The sequence below is a fragment of the Typopeltis vanoorti genome, chromosome 6, assembly GCF_054136105.1.
Source record: "Typopeltis vanoorti isolate ZY-2024b chromosome 6, IOZ_Tvanoo_1.0, whole genome shotgun sequence".
NCBI classification, from domain to species: domain Eukaryota; kingdom Metazoa; phylum Arthropoda; class Arachnida; order Uropygi; family Thelyphonidae; genus Typopeltis; species Typopeltis vanoorti.
In genome coordinates this window covers 2179119-2205084 of record NC_143554.1, presented here as the reverse complement: position 1 = coordinate 2205084, position 25966 = coordinate 2179119, and the positions used below count along the sequence as shown (strand labels likewise).

At 37.1% G+C, this 25966-nt stretch overlaps 1 protein-coding gene across 1 annotated transcript in view; it reads right to left on the bottom strand.

Annotated features, from left to right (window-relative positions):
• PAN2 (PAN2-PAN3 deadenylation complex catalytic subunit PAN2) overlaps window positions 1-25966 on the bottom strand; it is a 717374-nt gene that overhangs the window by 31320 nt on the left and 660088 nt on the right. The window contains exon 26 of the mRNA XM_090393913.1: window positions 17916-18009. Coding sequence (XP_090250039.1) covers window positions 17916-18009 — 94 coding nt within the window. The remainder of the gene's footprint in view (window positions 1-17915; window positions 18010-25966) is intronic.

Here is a 25966-nt window from a genome sequence, read left to right as displayed (position 1 = left end):
CCAACATCTCTCCCATCCGAATTCTAATGCCATGGCACTGCTGACTGAAAGCTGACTCCTCAGCTTGTTATAATTACCCTTTGTAATTCTATTCAATGTTAATAGATGAAAATGGTCGAATGGTAACTGCTGCAGAAGACATTGTTGAGGTATTCAGTGATCAATTTATAAGATGTTTCATCCTGAGTAACTTAAGTGTAGAGGACATAGGAGAGAATGGCTTAATTGTGAGTGAGCAGGAGGTATTTGAGGAAATAAATAACCTTCATGTCAATATGGCAATAGAATTTCATGACATATCAAAATGCATCTTAAGGGAATGTTTCAGAGAATTAGCAGTAGCATTGGCATAATTGTTTAATAAGAATTTCACAACAGCACAGGTTTCCAAGGGAGTGAAAAGAAGATAATATTGTTCCACTGCATAAAGGTGGTGATAAGGCTGTGGCTTCAAATTATAGGTCAATCTATATATTTCAAGTTGTGGTGAAAACAACAGTATTCGTGGTAATCAGCATGGATTTCTTAAGGGGAGATCATGTTTTACTAACTTATGTACTATAACAAGGTGACAAATATCTTGGACAGGGGAGAGGCATATATATATATATATATATATATATATATATATATATATAGTGGTATACTTGAATTTTGTAAAAGCTTTTGATAGGCTCCCACACCACAAACTATTAAATAAATTGAAACAGATGGAATTGGATAACAGACTTCTGAGTGGAATCAGTAACTGGCTGTTAGATAGGTATCAGAAAGTAGTATATGGTGATCCAACATCCTGAAAGAGGAAGGTCACTAGCGATGTACTGCAGGGATCAGTTTTCGGACCATTGTCGTTCAATTTGTATATTAATGATCCTGGGATCAGTTTAACTAGTGATATGCAGCTGTTTGCAGATGATGCAAAATTGGGGAGAACAAACACAGAGTCAAGCAGATGTTATGGCCTTACAAGGAGAATTTGACTGTCAGTTCAATGTTGCAAAATGTAAGGTTTTAAAATTTGGTAAACAATGATGGGATGCAAAGTATATACTATGTGGGGAAACTTTAAAGGAGGTAGAGGAAATGAGAGATCTGGAAGTGGTGGTGGTGGTGGACAAGGACCCGTTATTCAGGGGCCACATTGCACAAATTGTGAAGACATCACATTGGATAATGGCAATTATGCAGAGGACCCTGACATTTAGAAATAGAGAGGTCATGATGTCATTGTATAAGACCTTGATCAGGCCCCCTATGAATTATTTGTGCACAGATCTGGTTGCCAGGTTTTCATGGTGACAAGAATATGTTGGAAAGGGTCCAGAGAAGATTCAGCAAGATTGTCAGTGGTGTTTAGAATGTGGAGTACAAGGACAGATTTGAGAGAATGTAAATTGCAAAGCCTCATGAATAGGAGGAAGAGAGGGAATGTGATTGAGACATATAAGCTAGTCAGGGATTGTTATCAGGTTGACATGGGAGAGGAATGGAACAAGAGGCCATCAATGGAAAATGTATAAAGAGAGTGTGAGCAGAGGAGAAGGTTCTTTGCAAGGTGAGTGGTTGTGAGTAGAATGCATTGCCTGAGTGTGTTGTGAATGTAGACACAATGAATAATTTTTTAAGGTATGGTTGGATGAGAATTGTGTGCAATAGTGTTTACATCCCACGATGAGTATCTGACTTCATGGAGGTTATGAAGCCTGCTTTGACTAACAGTACTTTTTTGATGGTTGGCCAGCTTAGAAAGCTTAAGGTGAAAGCCACAGCACTTTGTGTTGACCACATTAAGTATTCATTACTTAAGTAGAGATAGACTAGCTTTTGTGTATATCCTGAGTGCTCAAGGGGAACAGAAGTTTTGTTCAAGCAGGTCAAAGCAGGTATCTTAGGTTAGAAGCTGCTGCCTTCCAAGAAGCAACATCTCTAATAGTAGTTCTGAAAAATTTAATCCTTACACAGGTAGGAATTAGACTATTGTCCTGACAGCATTCATGTTATCGATGTGTTCCGAAATTCTAATCTTGGCTGTCCTGCCTGCTGGGCCAAAGCAGGACAGTTTTTATGCCTGCAAGGAACCTGGCAAACACCTAGTAGGTCTGAGGAATGTGGCTGGTCTTTGCTAGGCAGATAAGGGATCCCAATTTTTTATGGGGTGCAAATTTGGGAAGCACTCATCCTTAGACCTTCAACCTAACAGCCAACACCCCAATTTGGTACTCTAGGCTCAACTGGATGTAGCCAGTGTACTTAAACATGCAAAACCACTGAAAAGCAACCCCCTCACAGAAAGAATATGAAGCACTACTGGAAATAAAAAAAACAATCAATCAGATTGCACAGATCAGAACATGGTACAAGCTGCTTAAAAAGATCACCTCTTGGAATAGAGGTCAGCAATAACTAAAACCATATAACTTTAGACCCCCCCAGATACATGAGCTACCAAAAATCCATAAACAAAATGTGCCATTACAACCATTGTTGATGAAATTGATTCATGCACATACAAAGCCAAACATTTAGCTAGCCAAAGTGCTCACACAATATACTGGCAACACTTCTACACTACTTCTTCAGCTAGGTGAACCTCTAAGATTAGCTGCATGCACCAGTTTCTTCCATTCTATCTTGAGCTTTTTCATTCCAGTTCTGAATTCCCATCTCATCTAAGTCTCTTTGGATATTATTCAACCAACACATCCACGGTCTACCTCTGGGTCACTTTCCATCAGGCTTCATCTTGAATGCTTGTTTAGCCATTGTCTCCATATGTCCAAGCCATTTCAAATCTGCTTGCTTGAATCTCAAAAACTAGAAGTGGGGATCTATAGAGTTAATATAGTTCTTGATTATGTCTTCTTCTCCATTCACCCATTGTGTTATCTCTTGCAGGTCCATAGACTCTTCTGAGGATTTCGTTTTCAAAGATTTGCATCTTTGTCTGTTATGCTCCATACAAAACAACAGGTCTAATGATTGTCTTCTTTTATTTCTGTTTTAAATCGGCTTGATAGAATTTTGGAAGATAATGAATGATGTAGTGAATGATAAGATCTATTGGAGGCATGTTGATAGCTTTTATTTCTGTACTAATTTCATTATCTTGAGTAATCTCCAAGATATTTAAAGGAGGTGACAGAAATCACTTGATTGTGATTTCTGCATATATCTAAATGTTGTTCTACTGTCTAACATTTCCTCCAACAAGACACATATCATCTGTATATCCTAATATTACTGTTCTGTTTACGTATCTTTTACAATTTCTCAAATGAATTTTTCTAATGTTAAATTAAAAATGATGGGCGAAAGGGCATTTCGTTGTTTCAATTCTGTCTTAATTGGTAGAGCCTCTGCTACTAATGGCTCACGCAAAAAGTTAAGCAAGTTTGAGCACAGTTAGTAGCTGGACGGGTTTAATCTTTTGATGCTGTTGGCACACTCTCCCTCGATGAGTCTTTGGACTCCTGGAGTTCTCACATCATAATAATAATAATTAATATCAAAGGTTTAGATCTCATTCCATTTGCTAATACCATTCTTCAGCTGTGCATGCAAATTTTGATTAGATGTATTTATCTTAGTAGGTATTCCTAGTTCATCTAATATTTTCCAAAGTCCTTTGGGTCCTATGAGTGCTATCATATGTTTTTCTAAAGTCTACAAATAAAATATAGATCTGCAGATTGTATTCCCTTTTTTTTTTCTAGTATTCTAGTGTAAATATTTGGCCAACTTTTGATCCATTTCTTCCGAATCCCGCTTGATATTCAACCAATATTTTCTTTGGCATAAGGTAAGATTCTTTTTAGTATAATATTAGATAAAATTTTATATTCTGCTGATAGTGGCGATATTCCACTGTAATTTTTATATTCATATTTGTTTCCCTTTTTAAATGGAATGATTAGTGGTTCTTTCTATTCTGTAGGTATTTCTTCTTTTTACCAGCTTATGTATATTTCTCTATCCCCATATTTAATGAGTTCGGCTGCTATTCCATCAGCACCTAGTGTCTTGTTGGTTTTGAGCAGCTTTATAACTTTCTTATACTTCAGCTAAGGAAGGTTTTAATTATTTCTGGGTGACAAGTGTGATAAGCATCCAGTTTGAAAGACACAGTACATTCATCACAATTTAGGAGTTTGCGTACTCTATCCACTTGTTTGCTATTTCATCTCTAGAGACTAGTAATTGTCCATTGTGATATTGTTGATTACTGTTGTTTACATATGTGGGTCTGATTTTTAGTTTTTAGTTATGTGGAAAAATTTTCTGGGATTATTTACTGTAAAGTATTTCTGAACTTCTTCAATATACTCATGCAAAAATTTTCTTTTCTGTCATCTTATTATTTTATTGGCTTCTTTGCATCTCAGAATGGCATGAACATCAGCTGGGTTATTAAGTAAAGTGCTTCTATCTGTTTTCTTTTTCTTTACTGTCCGTTCACATTCTTCATTGAACCATTTTTTATGCTGTATTTTACTCTGAATTCCAGATGAGTTTTCTGCTGCTACTTTTATGCTATCCTTGATATGATTCCAGATGTTTTCAATATTTTCATTCAGTGGTATATTTTTCAATTTCTCTTTTAATTCGCACTCATATTTTTCTCTTCTGATATATCTAGTTTGTTAATATTGTATCTCAGATGATTTGCATGTGCTGAAAAATATTTACTGCTTATTTTAATCTTAAGTATGGCACCAACTAGAAAAATGGTCACTACCACAATCACCTCCTCTGAAGCTCTAGATAGTCTGGCAATTTCTGTCTTTTGCTTATTATGATATAGTCTATTTCATTGAATGTATGACCATCAAGATATTTCCATGTTTGTTTGTGTATATTCTTCCTTATAAACATAATGCTGCTTAATATTAAATTTCTGGATGTAGCCAAATTAATTAACAGCTTGCTTCAAATTCGATCAGAGATAGCCAAAATATTTTCCTAATGATGAAAATCTGTTCCAAATTCATGTTTATCTGTGTTGTTTCCACCATAACACAGAGAAAGGTTCTCTTTCTTCAAATTTCCTTCTCTTATCCATTGTGTGTCTCTTGTATTACTACTATATCCCTTTTATATCTATTTAATTCATGTATGATTTCTTGAAATGCTCCAACTCTATACAAGCTTCTAACATTCCATGCACCTATTCATAAACCATTATTCCAAGGCCGGAATCGATATCCATTTTAAGTCCATCCAATGAAGATTACTTGGTACATGCTTTTTCGTGACTAGTTGATTTTTTACGAGATGGGGTTGTCGACCCTATGCTCAACCCCCAATCTGGAGGACCAGCGTGACTCTTTTCTTTCAACACCTCTACACACATAAAAAAACTCAGCCCACTTTAAAGCCAGTACAGAAAACATCATACTCCAACAAACTGACATAATGGTCAGTTTTCATATCTCCTCTCTATTTACTAATGTCCCACTTAAAAGACACATTAGACCTTCTCCAAGCTGTACTTCCTCCCAATATCTCAGTCCTAGTTTAGTTCACCAAAAAATCTGCCCATTTTGTTTATAAGGAAAATTCTACAGACAGACAGAGGAAACAGCCATGTGTTCTCCACCCATGGCCAACTATTTCATGGAGACCTTTGAAGAGAAAGCCTTAAACTCTGTCCCACATAAATCCAATGTTTTGCTATGTTACATACATGATGTATTCTCCATTTGACCACATACCTGGATACTCCAGAATTTTTTAATACATCTAAACAGCTAACATCTCAGGATCCAGTTCATCTTAGAAAATGAAAAATTACAATCTCCCCTTATTAGTCACTCCGATTCTGAGCCAGCGTAATGGATCACTGGCAATCTCCATTTAGAGAAACCCACACACTATGCTTGTGTGTGGGTTTCTCCATTTAGAGAAACCCACACACAAGCATAGTGGTAGATACATTCATCAACACATCCTCTACCCAACAGTATGGGATTATAAAAATCCCATACTGTTGGGCAGAGGATTATAAACAGTATGGGATTATAAAAATCCCATATAACAGGGCAAAATTAATCAGTTCTGATAACAATTCCCTAACTACTGAACTCGACCACATTCTCACACTTTGTTAGACAAATGATATAACTGCCACCAAATCCAAAAATATGAAAATCCTATAACTACAGTCCCTCCACAAAAGAGACCACACGAAATCTATCACACTTCCACACATCTGCAGCACATCTGAAAAACTAACTAAAATCCTAAGGAAATACAACTGCTTACAGACCACATAAAAAATCGGTATCCCTCTATCAAAGACCAGGTGTTTACTAGGTTCCTTGCACTTGCAAACTGTCCTAATACTATGGCCAAATGAGCAGGACAGCCAAGATTAGAATTTCTGAATACACGGATTACATCTGGTTCCACCACTAACCCCACCCTGGACTTGATGATCATGTTTTGGCACCCATCACATGATATGCTGGAAGAAGGTTACAGTAAATACAAATATGAAAGGCTATTTCTAGAATCTGGCTCAGCTCTAAGAAACTTTCAAAACCTCAACAATTTTGGTTGTATGAAATTGCTCCAAATTTGGGAAGCACTCATCCTCATGTGTTTTCTTACATGTTCTTCAGCCCTATTTACCCAGTGTTAGTGCATGCATGCATATATCATCATCATCAAATTGCTGATATGTACCCTCAAGGAGTGTACAGGATATGATAGTACTGCATGAAAACTTTACAGCATTACAAACTTCCTATCTACAATTTTCCTCCAAATCAATCTGTTACAGACTTCAATATTATCAGATATTATATTCTATCTTCTCTTCTAAGGCACTTTTTACTGTATCAATCCACTTATATCTTGGTATTCCTCTGGGTTTTTTCCTGCCAACGAACACTTGTTTTGCTAATCTTTCCTCTCCCATTCTGTTTAAGTGACCATACCACCTGAGATTAGCTGTGCTAACACATTCCTGGATGCTAATATAATATGCTTTCCTAATATCATCGTTTTTAATATGACATTGCCACTGATGCCATCTGTTCACCCCTCCTTTCATATCTGTGGTCTTTGGTCAAGTGTTTTATTTCTAACTCAGCTCTCAGATCCATAAGTTAAAATTGGTTTGAACACTGTCTTGTATACAGCCACATTAGTGTTTTGACTAATTTCTCTCTTATTCCATATAAATTTATTCAGTTGACTTCCTACCATTCAAGCTTTGTTGATTCTATTTCCATATTTAATTTACCATCTTCACTAAAAATCGTGCCTAAGTAGCTGAAATGTTTTACTTGTTCTATAGATTCTCCATTCAAAATGCAGTTGATATTTTCAATGCTTCTGCCTCTTTTCATTGTTTTTGTCTTGTTACTGCTAACGTTCATACCAAATCTATTACAAGAGTTATTCTATTTAGTCACGAAATCTTGCAGACTTCTAGCAGATTTATCTAAAAGTATAACATCATCTGCATAGAGTAAATAGCTGAGATTAACATCTACAACTTTGTACCAGGTTTAATACCACTTTCCTTCATAATATGTTCCATATAGATAATAAATAACAGAGGAGATAATGTACATCCTTGTCTGACACCAGATTTAATATAAAACCATCTTCCTGTACCTCCTTCAAATCTAACTGCTGACTTACAACCCAAATAAAAAGTAAGTATTGCTTGATATTCAAGCATCCTAAACTTTTGGATGACTTAATAAAATATAGAAGTCAAGAGACATCAAACAAGTAACAAAAGTAAGAATCTATGAAACAATGGTCCTTCCAATACTCCTCTATGGAAGTGAATGCTGGAATCTCAAAAAGGGTGAAGAGAAAAAATTATTAGTTCCTGAAATGGGTTGGCTAAGAAGATTACTTGGAGTATCTCTGCTGGATCGACTAAGAAACGAAGACATAAGGAAACAACTAAAACAAGAAATAACAATAATAGACAAAATCCAAGAAAGAAGACTGCGATGGTTTGGCCATGTGACCAGAATGGGAACAGAAAGTCTACCATCTAAAGCCCTGAATACAACGATGAAAGGTAAAAGATCCAAAGGATGGCCCAGAATTTGATGGTAGGCAAAATATAAGAGGACCTGAAAACCAAATCACAACAAGTGACACCAAACTGGACAGAATTGTTTGGACTCTCCCAGGACAGACATAAGTGGAAAGAGGTCATTTGGCCTCATCATCATCCACACAGATTATAGAAGAAGAAGATTGCTTAATATCATGCTCGATTGACACCATACAACTGTAGCACTTTGAACAGCTTCTTTCTTTCTTTATTGGCACCCTGTAATACGCCTTTTCCAGATCTACAAAACTTAAATACACATCTTTGTTATATTCCCATGATTTCTCATTAAGTGAAATTTTGATCCTGACAGCCTCTATTTGTCCTGAATCCAGCTTCCCTTCCACAAACCTTCTCAACCGTTTCTCAAGTATTCTTGAATAAATCTTACAAGTAATACTCAGTAGAGAAATACATCTATAATTCTCACATTCAGTTTTAATTCTCTTTTTATATATGAGTACTATGAGAGCTCTACTCCAATCATCTGGAATTCGTACCTCTGTCCAGGCCTTCTGAACAATGCAATGCAGCCACTGTTAAGATTTTTATACCTCCATACTTGAGCATTTCTCGTGGAATATCATCTACACCTGCTGCCTTTCAATGGCTTTTTTCTACTTCAAGTATGGATATGTATTCCTGATTGCATGTCTGTTGAGTGTATTTTTTTTACTACTGTGCTATCACTGTTTGTTTCATTTAGCAATTACTCCATACATCAAAAATATATTTTTCAACAGTTATCATGTCACCTTTATCATCTCTAATTTCTTTTACAGCACTCTTTCCTCCATTTCTGAGCTTTTTTGACACCTTCTTGATTTTCTATGTTCTTACCAAAGTCTTCCCATGAAAGTCAGCTAGTTTTACACAGTGTTTAGCTTTCTTACATTTTTATGTTGGAATATTGTGTTAGTAATAAAAAGTCCATGTCCTGAGCAGAAATCCAACAGGAATTTGCCATTATTATTATTATTATCATCACCACCCCAAGACCTCACGGAGTCAAAGACTCATCTGGAGGTCCTTTTATCACACACCCAGCTCATCACACCGTGTTTTAAACACATTCAATCTCTTTGCAGACACCACATTTTCAGGTAAGGCATTCCAATCATTCACAAGTCTGCATGAAAAAAACCTGCCTCTCACTCCCCTACTCACACCCTCTTTATACAGTTTCCAGGGATGACCTCTGGTTCTCCTCTGATCTCCCACTATTCTCTGTAAAACTTCTCCAGCATTGATGCTATAACAACTCCTTACCAACTTGTAGGTCTCTATCATATCTCCCTTCTTCCTCCTCTCCACTAGACTCTGCAATTTACATCTTCTCAATCTTTCCTCATACTCAACATTCCAGAGGTCAGAAACTGCCTTAGTCAGTCGCCTTTGGACCATTTCCAACATCTCTTCATCCTTCTGAAAACCCGGTGACCAAATCTGGGCACAATAGTCCATGTGTGGTCTAATCAAAGCCTTATACAACGGAACAAGAATCTCCCTACTTCTACACATCAGTGTCCTCCGCATCATTCCCAGAAGCCTTTGTGTTGTCTTCACAATTTTGGCGATGTGTCTCCTAAATTTTAGATCCTTATCCACTATCACCCCCAGATCTCTTATTTCCTCTACCTCCAACAATATATTCTCACCAAGCATAAATTCTGCATCCCATCTTTGTTTTCCAAATTTTAAAACCTTACATTTTGTAACATTGAACTCACATTCCCATTTCCATGCCCAATCACTCAATCTATTCAAGTCTTCCTGTAAGGCCACAACATCTTCACTACACTTCATGGTTAGTCCCAACATTGCATCATCTGCAAACAACTGAATATCTCCATCCAGATCTTCCCCTATATCATTAATATACAAATTAAACAGCAATGGACCGAAAACAGTCCCTTGAGGCACTCCACTAGTAACTTTCCTCTTCCTGAAATATCGCTCTCCAATACCCAACTTGTTGATACCTATCAGGTAGCCAGTCTCCAATCCAGTGCACCAATCTAATATCCAATCCCATCTGCTCTAGTTTGACTGTCAACATATCATGAGGTACTCTATCAAACGTCTTTGTGCAATCCAAGTATATTACTGTGTATCCTTTTCCTTTGTCCAAGGAAGCAGTCACTTTATTGTAATAAGTAAGTAGATTACTAAAATATGACCTCCCTTTAGCAAATCCATGCTGTCCATCAAAGATAATACTATTGTTATCAACCAACTCCTAGTTCTCACAAGCTTCTCCAACAACTTAACCACAACAGCTGACACACAGATAGGCCTATAGTTTGATGCTTGAGTTCGATCACCTCCTTTATGAAGTGGCACAATCTTGCCCTCCTGCCACTCCTTAGGAACTTGACTGAGTGCAAGACGCTTATTAAAAAAATATTCAAGGCAGATTTAGATGTCAACTCCCTGGCACATTCTTTCAGAATACGTGGTGATATATTATCAAGTCCCACAGCCTTATTAACATCTAGTTCACTGAACTCCCCATATACCTCTTGCTCACCTACAGTCAGTCTCTCCTCCCCATCATCATCAACTGCTCTCAATCCCTCCATGAAGTCACATTCACAAGATTGAAAGATCTTTATGAACTGCTCATTAAGTATCACCACCAACACACATTCTACATCAGCTGTCTTTATACCATTTTTCTCCAATTAATGCCATCCTTCCATAATTATTCTTTCTTTTGCTGGCTACATATCAAAAGAACTCCTTAGGATACTTTTTGGCTTCATTAGCCAACTGCTGTTCATACCTCTCTTTAGGTACCCTCACCAACCAAGTCACCCTCCTCCTTGCTTGGTCTTTGTAGACCTCATGGAATTGGTTATTTGCACTTCTCTCATGCTGCCTCCACAATGCCCTTTTTCTCTGTATCGCATGTTTAATCTCTTTATTCATCCATCTCACACCCACCTTATTTAACCTTCTCACCCTTAGAATACATTTAGACATTGCATCTACTAAGCAGTTTTTGAAAATCCTCCAAGCTGCATTGATCTCTTTTCCAGCTAACTCTTCATTCCACGCTACACCCACTAGCTGTCTCTTGAGCTCTTCATAATCACCCCCCACCTTGTAGTTCCACATATACCCTTTTCTTACAGAGGACCTCACACTGCTAGCAACCACCCAGGTAATCACCTCATGGTCACTCTCAACCAATTGGTGGATGATTTGACACCACATTTCCAATTACATCCTCTGATGAGATGACCAAATCAAAGACCCTCAATCCTCGTGTGCCCTCTGTTACATACTGTGTGAGGTAGTTATCCCTCAGAAACTCATTTTCTTTACTTCCAGTTGCTATCTCATCATTCCAATCTATATTGCCATAATTAAGATCACCCATAATGATCACCGTTTTCTTATTTACTTGGCTAATTTGATTGTACATTTCATTATCACCACTATCCACATTACCTGGTCTATAACAACATCCCGCCAAGTATTTGATTCCATTCACCTCTATCTCACACCATACTGCCTCAAAACCACTGGCACTATTTCCCTCTTTGATCTCCACTTTATATGGACATAACTCTTTCTCTATCATCAATAGCACTTCCCCTCCCTTTTTACCCCTTCTGTCCTCACAAAACACATCATACCCTTCCATCTATATTCCTGTCAGGATGTCATCCTCTTCCAACCATGTCTCACTTATTCCAACAATCTTTGGGTGAACAGATGCAATTAGTGCAGCCATTTCATCTCCCTTGTTTCTTATACCTCTAGCATTTGTATACAAACACAACAGCTCATTTCTGGATCTACAGCTAGTTCCACTGATACTACCACTCACTCGATGTGATCTCTCCATGCTAGACTGGGGCTATTTCTGCATTTTTGTTCCTTTCTTTTAGGCTTGCAGGGTGATCCGAATGCATTTTTGGAAATTATGGAGACGGCTACCGTGTTTGAATAAAAACTTTAGTTTAATATTACTAAAATTTTACAATTCGACGTTTCGACCTTTATGTCAAGGTCATCTTCTGGAGCATACAAATATACACAAGAAACAAGCTATACTACAATCATACTGGTTCGTTAAAGACACTGACTAACCGCTACCATAATTGTTGGCCTGACCTCTGGTGAGAAAAGACATTTCCCTTTCTGCTTCTTCATTTTAAAAAACTTTTCAATTCCAATTGTTTCCTCTTGATCCCTGGTCATTCCTTTCCTGCCTACACAAGCTCACCTCCTCTTGGAGCATCCACCTTTCTCATGCCGTGTACTCCTGTCATACCTGAGCCTCACCGTTTTCCTGCTCGTCTTGCACACCCATTCTCTCATTTTCTATACTCATACCACTCACTTCCCCATTCATAACCACCTCTTCAATCTCTCCTGTCTTACTCTCCCGCTCTTTCACATCACTTCCCACTCGATCTGATTCATTCTCTACCTTCCAGCAACAGTCTCTCCAAGCGACTTACACCATAACCACTCAAATGCAGTCCATCGCTCCCATACAGCTCACTTCATCCCTCAAACTCATTCCACACATTAACAAACTGTACTCCTGTCTCTTCACATATTTCAGCCAGCATATCAATCATAATCCTTGTTCTCTGCCTCATTTCACCTCAGTCATACCTAGGCCACATGCTAGCTACTCTTCCTGTCACACTATTCTCTTTTGTCCTTTTAAGCAGCCTCCTGATATCCATTCTGACACACTCTTTGTCCTCTCTCAAATCATTCGTACCTATTAATATTATTAACTCTTTTGCTCGCTCCTGCCTCATATCCAATGTCTTAATCACTCTACTCATTTTAGCGCCTGGAAAACATACCTTGTGCATTCTATCCTCCAGCACACCTTTAATAATGGAGTCGCCATACAACGCCACTCGCTCATCCTTCGTTAAATCTTTCATTCCATCATTATTTATTTTAATAGTTTTTACCTGAATTTTCTTAATTTCATTCTGCATCCATTTCATTTCTTGCCTCATCCATTCCAATTCAACTTCCAAATCTCGTGACACATTCTCCCTATCATTCAATCTTTCTAACTCTCAACCCCCCCTCTTCTCACTTTCACTCTCATTCATCCTTCTTTGTTTCTGTACTTTCGGTCCAACAGGCATCCAACTTTCGCAATCATTCTTCCCATTTTCACACTCATTCATCTTTCTTTGTTTCTGTTCTTTCAGTCCAACATGCATCGAACTTTCGCTATCATCATTCTTTTTTCGCTATCATCCATTCTTTCGATTTTTTTCACTGTTGATTTCTAGTTTCATTTGTTCTCGCAATTTTGTTTCCTTCAGCCACTCTCACCTCACTTTCGTCCCTTTTATCATCCATTAGGTTTTCAAATCGCTCTTTTTCACTGATTTTTTAACATTTTTTCGCCTCTCTTACTCACCATCCTTCTCTTTCAAACGTGCACCCATTTTCCCCGCGACAATCTCGCTACTAACACTTTCTGTCATCAATTTCATATTTGTTTTCATCAATTCCTCATTCAGGTCACACTTCGCACACACCCTCCTTCCATCCTCACCAAATATCCACAAATCATTTATGTAATCGAAAGAATACATATAACAGACCTCACTTAACGAAATGACTAAAATCTAAATTAAAGTCATGGAATGACAATGTCACCGACATTTTTTGCAGGTTACTATGTCTAATAATAACAATTTCGTAATTAAGTTTTGGCAAAAAAATCCCCCACACTAATAAAACTGGTAATGCACAACATTTACAGCCTCTCTTACTCAAAAAATTATGCATATATATTTAATCATTCCTTGAAAACTTATCCCAATCAGGAGCTCTTCTTATACATGTTGCTGGGCTTAGGAGAGTTCCACTAATTAGCTTTGCTCTTTTCTCCAAATTTTCCCAAAATATTTTTATGTATCTGATAATCATTTCCTACTCTGTTATTTAGATCCCAACAAGGGACCAATTTTTCATTGTGTCAGCTGCTTTCTGTAAAGCCTCAAAAAATTCCTCCACTTCTGACTTAGCAGAACTTTCTGTAGGCAATGAGACTTATTTGTGCCTTTTAGGCATGATTAAGTCTCCTTGTCCAATTCCCCATTCTGATATTTGCCACGTCGCTCTACTTGATATTGCTTGCCACTCAAGAAGATTAGCCTCGTATTTTGGTTTAGTACTACAGCTACACCTTATTTTCCCTGATTGTCATTGCCTGAATATAACATTTTGTATTTATTGCTCAGAAAAATCTCACCAGATTGTGTCTTTTTTGTTTCAGTCACCCCCTGTTATGTCAATCTGGTACTTATCGAATTCCTCAGATAGCTCCATTTCTTTGCCTTTAGGCTTCTTATGTTGATGGTACCAATCTTGAATTCTGGTGACGAGTTGGGGTGTCTTTTAGGATTTATTCCAGTAGCTGACTTTTTGCTGTTCATCCTGGTTCTCTGTCGAAAATAACAGGGGCCTTGTTTAATTGGGTGATGCCCCAGCCGGCATGAAACTCTGTCATGTCGTACCATTATTTTTATATTTTGGTTTAACCCAATAAGAATACAATTTGGTTGGCTAAATCCCAAATTGCCAGTCCATTCTTGTTCGTTCAGTATCCGGGTAGATACCGAACAGGGTGTACCACGAGAAGGTGAGGAGTGGATATTAGGTCAAAAGCCCTGGTCAGTTCTCCGCATTCCTTTAAAGGTGATGTGGAGGTCTCCTCTCAGTTATATAAAGCTTTGACCTTTAAGCACTGCATGCACATATCGTTGTTCTGTAATTCCTGATGATGGCAATTTGACTTTGCTGAAATATCAGAAGTTAATTAAATACTTCTGATATTTCAGAAGTATTAAAAATTTGTAGTTTCTTCAAATATAATAATTATATGAGGTTTAGGAAACAATATGAAAGGTGAAAACAAACAAATGAAACAAAATTTAGAAGACAATGAATTAAACATTATATTTAAAAATATTATGAGCTTTAAAACTGTACTAAAAATGACCAGTCAGCAGTGTATATATACTGGCTGTTTCAATATCATCAACATCAGATAAAAATATAGACTAGTTTCTATCTTTTATATGATGATGATTACGGACACCTACAGCACACCACTTATATACAGTGGCCATTAAATAACAAGACTGGTTGCAAAAATGTGGTTTATTATTACAATTTTACAACTTAATTGTCATCTCCTTTAATATACTCCCCTTCTCTATTTATATACCATTGCATATGAATTTTCCATTGTTGGAAGCAGTGCTGCAAGTCATCAGGTGTTATCTGCTTCAGTAGCCCTGCCATTTTCTCCTTTACCTCATCCACTGACTGAAAATGGGTGCCTTTCAATGCGGAATTCAACTTTGGAAAAAGGTAAAAGTCATATTGAGCTAAGTCTGGCAAGTAAGGTGGATGGTCCAACACTTGGATCTTCTAATCAGCCAGATACTGCTTTACAATGCACTGTGGCTGGAGCATTGTTCTTCCACATATTGTTGGTTAACTGTCTGACCCTCTGGTACCCATTCAACCATTACCACGCCATCGATACCAGAAAAACGATCAGCATTGCCTTCAGTTTTGATTTGCGGATTCTTGCTTTTTTCATTCTCGGTGACATGGGAGTTTTCTAGTGCATCGATTGTCTCTTTGTTTCTTGAATATACTGGAAAATCCACATCTCATCACATGAGATGATCTTCAATTGAAAACAAGGAATTTGGGATTAATGTGCTGCTCAAGTTTAATGTTAAACATTATTCCAGTAAAGCGACTTCATACATTTCTTTCATAACTGCCTACAGACTAACTACAAAGGAACAATGCTTATCTCAACTGCTTCTATAACCTTCAAAGCCATTCACAGCAGAAGCGCATCCCACTGCTTGATGATCATCTTTTTAGTTTTTTTAGCTCATGATATTTTAAAATTTCATAATCTTTAAATTCACTGCCTTTCAAATTTTGTTCTAATTATAATTCCATTCATACTTTTTTTTTACTGAAAAATTAACCAATTACTAATTTGTTACTTGGGTCATTTCACTTGTTCCCAAACAATACATGTGATGCTGTTAACACACACCCACACACACGTGCACGTGCACCCACACCCACACAGAACAAAAAATATCTGAACAACCCTTTGTAGAAGTTGATATGACTATATACATCACAATCATGGCTAATACACGTATAAAAGGAACTACAAGGTCTTGCAATTTTCATAAACAAACATTAACAATAATATGGATTGTGCTGAAGAGTTTGGTGACTTTCAACTTGGGACTATCATAGGATGCTACCTTTGCAACAACTCGGTTTGGGAAATTTCTCCTCTGCTGTAGCTGCCCTGAACAACCACAAGTGATATTAGCGTGAAATGGGAATGCCTAAGAGCAACAACAGTACAATCATGACCAGGTAGGCCACATAAAATCAGAGTAGAACTGCTGAGTGCTGAAGCACTCAGCATGAAAAAATCACCCATGCTTGGTAGAAAGACTCACCACCTCTTGCAAGTAATGCCAGCACCACAACTGTTCATTAGGAGCTGAAGAACATGGGTGTCTGTAGCTGTGCAGCCACCAAGTGTCAGATGGAGTAGTGTAGAGCTCACAGCCATTGGATTCTGAAGTGGAAACACATTTCACCATCTGGCAGTCTGGGTTTAGCAGATGGCAGGAAAATGCTACCTACTTGCCTGCCTGAACGTGCTGTACCAACTGTGAAATTTGTAGAGGAGGCATCATGGTCTATTTCATGGTGCTATTTTTTGTGGTTCGGTTGGGCAAACTTGGCCCAGCAATGGGCCTCTTTTCTACATGCTTAATGCTGTGGCTAATTCTATTCAATTCTGAGCTCTCAATGATATGGCAGCAGGAAGGCTATAATAAATTTAGTTTAATCCTTTATCCAAGTGTAAACAAACAAAGTTTGCACCTGAAAATATCTTCAGGACTGAGGTAAGGTGGTACATCCCTTGGCAACTCAGAGCAAAGGTAGACCAAGCTCTCATCACTCCTTGTCTCAGTATCTCCCATAATGCAAAGCACATCTCCTTGAGGACATGTATACTGCTATGCATTAAGGAAAGAGCCACTTCTCACACCGGTTTCGACCTTTATTGAGATCTCGTCAGTGGGAGGCAGACCCAGAGTGGTGATACTAAGGCAGAAGCAATGGAGAGGTCATATTTACTTATATGAGTTGCCGACCGGTGTACCACCTTATTATTAAATTACTCTGGATTTAGAGAAAGATGTTGGAAAGTTATTTTGCACTTGGTTAGACTATAATAAATTTAGTTTAATCCTTTATCCAAGTGTAAGCAAACAAAAAATAAACTTCCAACAGGTGAAGGCCCTTTCCTATATCAATGCAACAATATTCCTCATCAACAAAGTGAGGTGGAATGGTTTGATAAGATGGGTACTGAAGAGCTTGACTGGCCTACACAGGATTCTCTTCTCACCCCCATCGTACATCTGTAAGATGAACTGAATGCCAACCCACCCAACATAAGCGACTAATCTGACTAATGCAATTCTAAAAGAAAGGAAGAGAATTACCACGGCAGTACCAAAATCTAGTGGAAAGACTTCCTAAAAGATTGAAGGTTGTTATAGCAGCAAAGGATGGACCAACTCCATATTAATGCCTTTCATATTAGAGTGAAAGTTTGGATAAGTAGGTGTCTGAGTAGTTTTGCTCAGACAATGTATAGTTTAATCACATATAACAGCACAAATGGTCATTTTTTTTCTCCTATCAACACAAACTAATAAATATGTTAATTTAAATTTTTATCACATAATAAGCTTACCAAGGAAATGCCAGGCAAGAAAACGAAGAGAAACCATTCGCTTATTGGGCAGTTGGAATAGGTACACTGTATCAATCACCTGTTCAGGAGGAACCTAAGAATTATAAAATTAACAGTATATATTATTACAATCCTTAGCAAAATGTATTTGATCAATGACTGTGACACTAACATTGTATGTATATTAGGATTTATTTTTCCTCAATACATAAATTTTGTTCAAATTGGACAGTTATGAATAATGAATATAAATACGATTAACAAAAAATATTTTATAGTTACTTTTAACCAGAAAGTATGTGAATGGAAATCAAACACTCAAGAAAAAGTATGTGATTATTCTTTGATCAGGAAATATATCTCTGATCACCGAACTAGTATTTTGTTATTCCTCCTTTAACCTGAATAACTGCTTTCATCCTTCGTGGCATGGACACAACTTTTGACAGTCATCATTTAACAGAATTTCACTCCAGCTTTCCGCAACTGCATGACATAATTTGACAACATTTGTGTTGTCAAATACAAAGATGGGTACAACACATCAAATAAGATGTGTTGTACCCATCTTATCAAACCATTCCACCTCACTTTGTCGATGAGGAATATTGTTGCATTGATATAGGAAAGGGCCTTCACCTGTTGGAATTTTAAAATATTCCAAACATTTTTGATTGGATTCAGGTCCAGACTATTCAAAGGCCAAGTCATAGTTTAATTTGAGTGTTTCTTGTTTTGCAGATAGTTTTTGAGTTGTCTGCTGTGGTGACAAGATGCATTATCATCTTGAAAAATGAAGTCATCGGAATCCTGGAACCAATTTTTGATACAAGAAATCTAAAAAATGCTTAAAATTTCAGAGTCAACTGTATGTAACATGATACATAGCTTTCCAACACCTTGTGATGTCACACAACTCCAAACAGTAAATGAGGAAAAAAAAATTTAACCTTGGTATTAATGCACTCATTGAAGAACTTTTCACCAACTCTTCTCCATACAAAGGTTCCATTATTATTGCCAGTTCAAAGGCAAATTTAAGATTCGTCACTAAACATGACTTTTTTTCTAGTCATTATATTCCCAATTTACATGATTTTTACACCATTGGAAAAGCACTTTTTCTGTTGCTCTGTCAAAAAATGTTTTATTTTAGCTTTGCAAAAGCGAAATCCTTGATCATTCAGCTGATTTCGTACTGTGTGGGCACTTCCCACACTCTGTAGTTCATCCATGCAGCATTACGTTCTCTGAATGTTGAACATCGCAATGGTCTTTGCAAGAGTTCAGATAGTTTTCTGTGCTGTCTTCATGAGGTGGCATGTAGACATCCACTTGGCATGTTTTTAATACTATTAGTCGAACGATATTTTTTCAAAATGTCACATACAGTCCTTTGAGACATTCCATCTTTCAGATATTCAAACATGCTGTTTTTTAAATTGCCAAAGGTTCTTTCATAGGAGCCATCCTTTAACACTGTAGATAGAATTCACATTTCACAATCATAATTCTGCTCCTTATAAACATTTTCTTTATGCTTTACGCATGCACAGACAATTGTAGATTTGAATATCAGGAAATGATACATTTGTTTCCTTGGTGATTGCAGTAAGAAACTGTCATCTTGATCGGATACTTTTTTCTAGCACAGATCATTTATTTTCTTTAAATTAGCCTTTAAATCTTTGAATCATACAAAAAAATTTCCTTTCTTTTTATATTTTAAAGTGAGTTATTTCATTACTTGCATGCAGAAAAGTTTAGATGTTAAACTTCCCATGAAATATGTCGTGCATATTGCAGTCATCGTAGTGATAACAGCATTTGATCGGATATTTTTTTTCCAGGAGTTATATTGCTATGTTAAATGGTATTATTTTGACACAGAGTCGATGTAGAATCTATAGTAGTTCATGTCTTTGATTACAATGGCTCATCTTCCAACAACATTACAAAACACTTTTTTATTATTATTATTCAGGCCTCCATGGAGTCAAAAGACTCATCGTGGGAGGTCCTTCCTAAGAACATAAAGTCTGTCAAGACTCATCAAGGGGTGGTCCCCCCCACCCAAGAAACACAAAGTCTATCATACCACTCCTTAAACTCATTGACTGTTCTTGCTCTCACCACTCCATCAGGCAATGCATTCCACAGTTCAACCACCCTCCATGCAAAGAAACCACTCCTCACCCTCTTGCTCACAGTTTCTTTTCGTAACTTCCATGGATGGTCTTTTGTCATCACTTCTTCCCGCTGTTCAACCAAGCGAAAGAACTCCCCAGTGTCAACCATGTAACCACCTCTCAAAAGTTTAAAAGTCTCAATCATATCACCTCTCCCTTCTTCTATCCACCAAACTCTGTAGTCCACATTCCTTCAGCCGATCCTCATAACCACAATTGTACAGTCCTGAAACCATCTTTGTACCCTTTTCACAGTTAATTTATCCCCTTCAAATCCTGGGGACCAAATCTGAGAACAATAGTCTAAGTGTGGTCCGATCAAAGACTTATACAATGGAATGATAACCCTTTTATCTCTGGAGGTCAGTGTCCTTCTCATAATTGCAGCAATCCTCTGTGTTACCTTCACCACCTTTGCAATATGTCCCCTAAATTTCAGGTTTCTATCAATCATCAATCCCAGAACTCTTGTCTCCCCTACTTCCTCCAGTATAACTCCTCCCATAGAGTATGCAGCATCCCATCGATGTTTCCCAAACCTCAAGACCTTACATTTTGCTGCATTAAACTGACACGCCCATTCATTTGCCCATCTATCTAGCTTATTCAAATCCTCTTGCAGGGCTACCACATCTGCAATATTACTAATAATCCTTCCAAGCTTCGCATCATCCACAAACAACTGAATATCTCCTTGCAATCCACTTGCAATGTCATTGATATAAAGGTTAAACAATATAGGTCCTAGTACTGAGCCCTGTGGGACCCCACTTGTAACCCTCTGCCACCTTGAAACTGCTCTACCATAAACAACTCTCTGATATCTATTAGACAGGCAATCCTGAATCCAGTTGACCAATCTGACATCCAGATCCATGTGCTGCAACTTAAATATCAGCTTATCATGTGGCACCCTGTCAAATGCCTTCGCTAAGTCTAAGAAAATTGCAGTATATGCCTTTCCCTCATCTAATGTTCTTGTAACTTTATTATAAAAGGCTAGCATATTGCTAAAACAAGAGTACCCTTTCACAAATCCATGTTGACTTTCACAGATAACATTACCCTTATCTGCCCAATGCTGTATACGGTCCCTCACTACTTTCTCAAGATCTTAACAACTACTGATGACACACAAACTGGCCTATAATTAGACACTTCCAGTCTGTCACCACCCTTATGCAATGGCACTATCTTACCTTCCTTCCATTCCCTGGGCACCTTTCCTGCAGCCAGACTTTCATTGAAAAGACAGGTTAAAGGCACTGTGAGTTCCCTAGCACATTCTCTCAACACTCGTGGCGAAATACCATCCAGTCCCAAAGCTTTACTGATATCCAGAGAATCTGAAACACACTCTCCTCCTGTACCTCTAAACCGCAAACCTGCCCTATCCCTCTAGCATTAAAACTGACTTCTCCAGGATGAAATACTCCAATAAAGTGTTCATTGAACAATTCCACTGTGTCCTCTGCATCAGTCACTCTATTCCCATTTTTATCCCACAATATCATTCTTCCACAGTCATTTCTCCTCTTACTGGCCACATAGCTAAAAAATTCTCTAGGATTTTCTTTGGATCTTAGGGCCAATCTCCTCTCATATTCCAGTTTCGCTATCCTTACCACACTAGTCACTCTTCTGGCCTGTGTCTTATATTCTTCATGCATCCTCTCTTCACCTGTCTCCTTATATCTCTTCCATAGCCTCTTTTTCGCATGCAATTCCTGTTTAATATTGTTTGTCATCCACTTCACTCCAAATTGCGTCCTCTTCTTCACTCGTGGTATACAACTTACCATTGCTGATAACAAATATTCTTTCACAATTTCCCACGCACTGGTGATATCCCGGCCTTCCAATTCCTCCCTCCATGAAACTTCCCGAAGTTGACGTCTAAGACTATTATAATCACCTGCCTTATAATTCCACATAAGTTCCAGTCTCTTTGATACTCCTGCATGTCTATTCATTTTCCAAGTCAAAACCATATGGTCACTCTCTCCAACTGGTGGGAAAGATGTCATCTCAGTTATTATCAACTCTTCTGATGCTATAACCAAATCCAAAACGCTTGAACCTCTTGTTCCCTCTGTTACATGCTGCCTAAAACATTTGTCCCTCAAGAATTCTAGAAATTCCATTCTGCTATTGCTACATGCATCTTCCTCTCTCCAATTTATATTACTGTAGGTTAAAATCTCCCATAACAATCATTCTTCTTGCACTTGCCAAACTTAACTGTCTAAACATCTCCTGGTCCCCATCCTCTGTGCTCCTGGGTCTGTAGCAACACCCCACTAAATATCCTGTCTTGCCCACCTCTACCTCACCATATGCTCTCAATTATCTGAATTACTTTCACTTTTCATGGGAAAATCCTATTCATTTATTAAGAATAGGCATCTGATCTTCATCCCTGTGATTGCTTATTCAGCATAAATATTGTGAAGTGTCAACACTTGATACTTTACAGAGCAAATCTGAACACCTACTGGGCAGAATTTCTCCTATCATACCCATACCATAAGGATAGTATGGGTATGATATTTTTTGTGGTGTTTGGCTGTGGAAATTTCATTCCAAAGATCAACAGAATCCACCATCACATCCAGTTCAGTCTTGAGGTAAAATAAACTAATCAAATTAATTAATCTAGATCTCCACCATCCTTTGCAAAAATCTGGCACCATTAAAACTCTGGTCTGTGCTCTACTGAAGTGCTGTTGTCCAGAAAATAAATTACATCCATCTTATATGTGAATAACTTTAACTAGTCTTATGTAAAAAAATTATTTTATAGCTATACGTTTATGGGAAGTATCTGATGAGGTTCATTCAGATGCACCACGTTTAATATATTTTTTAATTGGGTGTCTTATTTTATGAAGCAATCTTAATAATGGAAAGAAATAAGGTAAATAAAATGTATATTTCTTCCTCCTCCTTGTTTTCTGTAATGTAATGTTTTGCTTAATACTGTTATTGCAGAATTCAATTTAATGTCATAAATTAAATTCACTTGTCATTCTGTCCACAAAGAGCATAAAAGTTATTAAAATGAATCATAACTTTGGTTTAAAATATTTTGCTAATTTCAGCAAAGTTACATAATGGCAGCAAAAGACAAACACGTGAAGTTGAAAGTATACATAGTTAAAGTACTACGCTGCACTTTCAGTCATTAACAGTGAGTTTGAAGCTGGCACACACATGTAGAGAGAGAGAGAGAGAGAATGGAATTGAGAGTAGAGAAGAACAAACTCATGGCAGGGTAACATGGTAATTAAGACGTAGCCATTTTGAAAGAAGAAAAGGTTACAGGAATGTACTGGGAATACCTGTGAATTATTTGAAAGTATTCATTTCTTTCTAATCCTCTATAACCATCAAAAGATAATCTAGAAGAATGCCTTAAATGTCGTTTTTGTTATAAGGAATAACAAAGTTGGAGAAAGCAAGTTCCAAAGATAGGTATATCTACTGTTCTATCAATGATAGGATTAAGACTTTATATTTTATCTCAAGCAGAAAGTTGTGTGTCTCTTCTAAGCAGTGTTCCTTATGATAGTGCATGTATTACAGAACACTGAAGACTATTATTCAGTAAAGAATAGGAATTGAAGTAATGAAGATTGTGTTTAGAAAACTGTAAGGCAGTTTTCTTTCTTAAGTGAGATAATATTGCTGAAGATAATTTGTACTCAAGTTTTACAGAAGGGATGTTCCTTATTTTGTAATGAGTACTAAAGTTTGAGCTAGTGTGAAAAGATTCCTTAACTAGAATTGATTGTATTAATAAGTTATAGTTGTTTGTTCATAAAGAGAAATTGTTAAAGGAATCTGTTTCCTTTACCAATTGTAGATTATACTTGTAATCTCTTACACTTTTCCTTATGTAAATAATTATACTTGTATAGTTATGCAATTAAACATTTGTTTCTTTTGTATTTTAATTTCTTTTCTCTTATTTTGAGATAAAGATAAGTGAATGTGATGGAAGTTTTTTCACTTGGCTATGCTACCAATTATATATTTGGTCTAATCCATATATTTGGTTTGTTTGCTTACACTTGGATAAAGGATTAAACCAAATATATAATTGGTAGCATAGCCAAGTGAAAAAACTTCCATCAACTTATCTCTAATTCATAGAATTTAATAATAATGTGTGACACCTTTTGGCAATAGATATATGGAAATATGACTTCTCCATTACTTCCACCTTAGTATCATCACCTCTGAGTCTGGCTCCCACTGATGAGACTTCAATAAAGGTCGAAACTGGTCTAGGTAGTGACCCTTCCCTTAATGCAATAGCATTATATATGTCTGCAAGGAGATGTGCTTTGCATTATGGGATACTAAGGCAAGTGATGTGAAGTTATGCCACGAGTTGCCCAATCCTGAAAATACTTGACACAAACTTTGTTTGCTTATACTTGGATAAAGGATTAAACCAAATATATAACATGTGAAATTATGAGTTCCAGTGTTTTGGGGAAAACTAGTATTGTTTCCATAGGTAGAGATACTAAAATGATACTTGTGGTAAGAACATAATATTTCCTATATAACCTATACAATCTTGTAGGAATTTATAATGTAGGAATTTTAAATAGGTGTGGGTAAAAATAAATAAACAGATCAGTAGTTCAATGCAAAATGGGTTATCTTTAAATACCAACATTTTCCTTTTCATCCACTTCCCAAAGTATATTATGTTACCATTCCTCATTTTAAATGTGTCTCTGGAAGAACAGCCAAACTGCTTAGGCTGTTGTGCTTCAGATATTCTTTTGCCATATTAACAAGATTTCTGCTTTTTGACACAATGCAAAGGGCAAACATCAAACTTTAGCCCACCCTGGAATCTATCAAATTCTATGCTAGTGTCGATTATCATATTTTGGCAGTAGTTTGTCATGATGAACATCCTGATTACATTAAATTATGAGCCAGGACTCACAGAACATGTCATCTCCATCATGTATCGAATCCTACATAACACTTATACATAGGCTGACCATACGTACCGTTTTGAACAGTATGTGATTAATTAAATGCAATTAACAGTGTGAACTTTTTTTGAGAATGCGGAGTGTGTGTGTTTGTAGAGAGATTGAACAGGAGAGAAGAGAGGTTATGGATATGTCTAAAGCATGATATTCTGTTGAACAACCAATTATTGGTAAACGCAAAACTGACTGATGGAACAAAAGAAAGCATAATTGCAAAAGCAAATAACTGTATGAATCATGACAGATTATGTAAGTGAAAGAAAGTAGGAATGAAGAAAAAAATTATAGAATGACTAGATAATCTAAGTACCAAGATGCAATGCTTAAAAAATGGGCAGATTGGAATTAGAATTGAGATAAAAAATATGCATAGTGAAATGAGAAGTTTGGTGGATAAGAATGAAAGAGTGACAAACGTTTAAGATGTAGGAAAGTAAAGCAAAAGAGGTACAAATGACTGGAGAATAGTAATGTATAGGGATTCCATAAGGTGTGTTTTCCAGGAGGGAAAATTTGCAATATAACTGATGTGTTAGATATGAAAAGCAGATGAGTGAGTGAGTTGTTGGAACAAATGACTTGGCTGGACATAAGCAGAATGTGATGATGATTATCAGGAGGTCATGGAGAAGGGTGAAAGATAACTGAGTAGTTAGACAGGTGGTCAGTGTGTTGCCAAGATATGATAGTGAAGAGTTGAAATGGAGAGAAGGGATCATGATAGTATGTTGGCAGAGCTGTGTGAGGAGAAGGGAGTGGAGCTTATAAATGTGTCCAATGCATCTGAGTGAAGGATTCATTTGTACAAAAGTGACGGGTTGCATTTAAATGGATTTGGTGT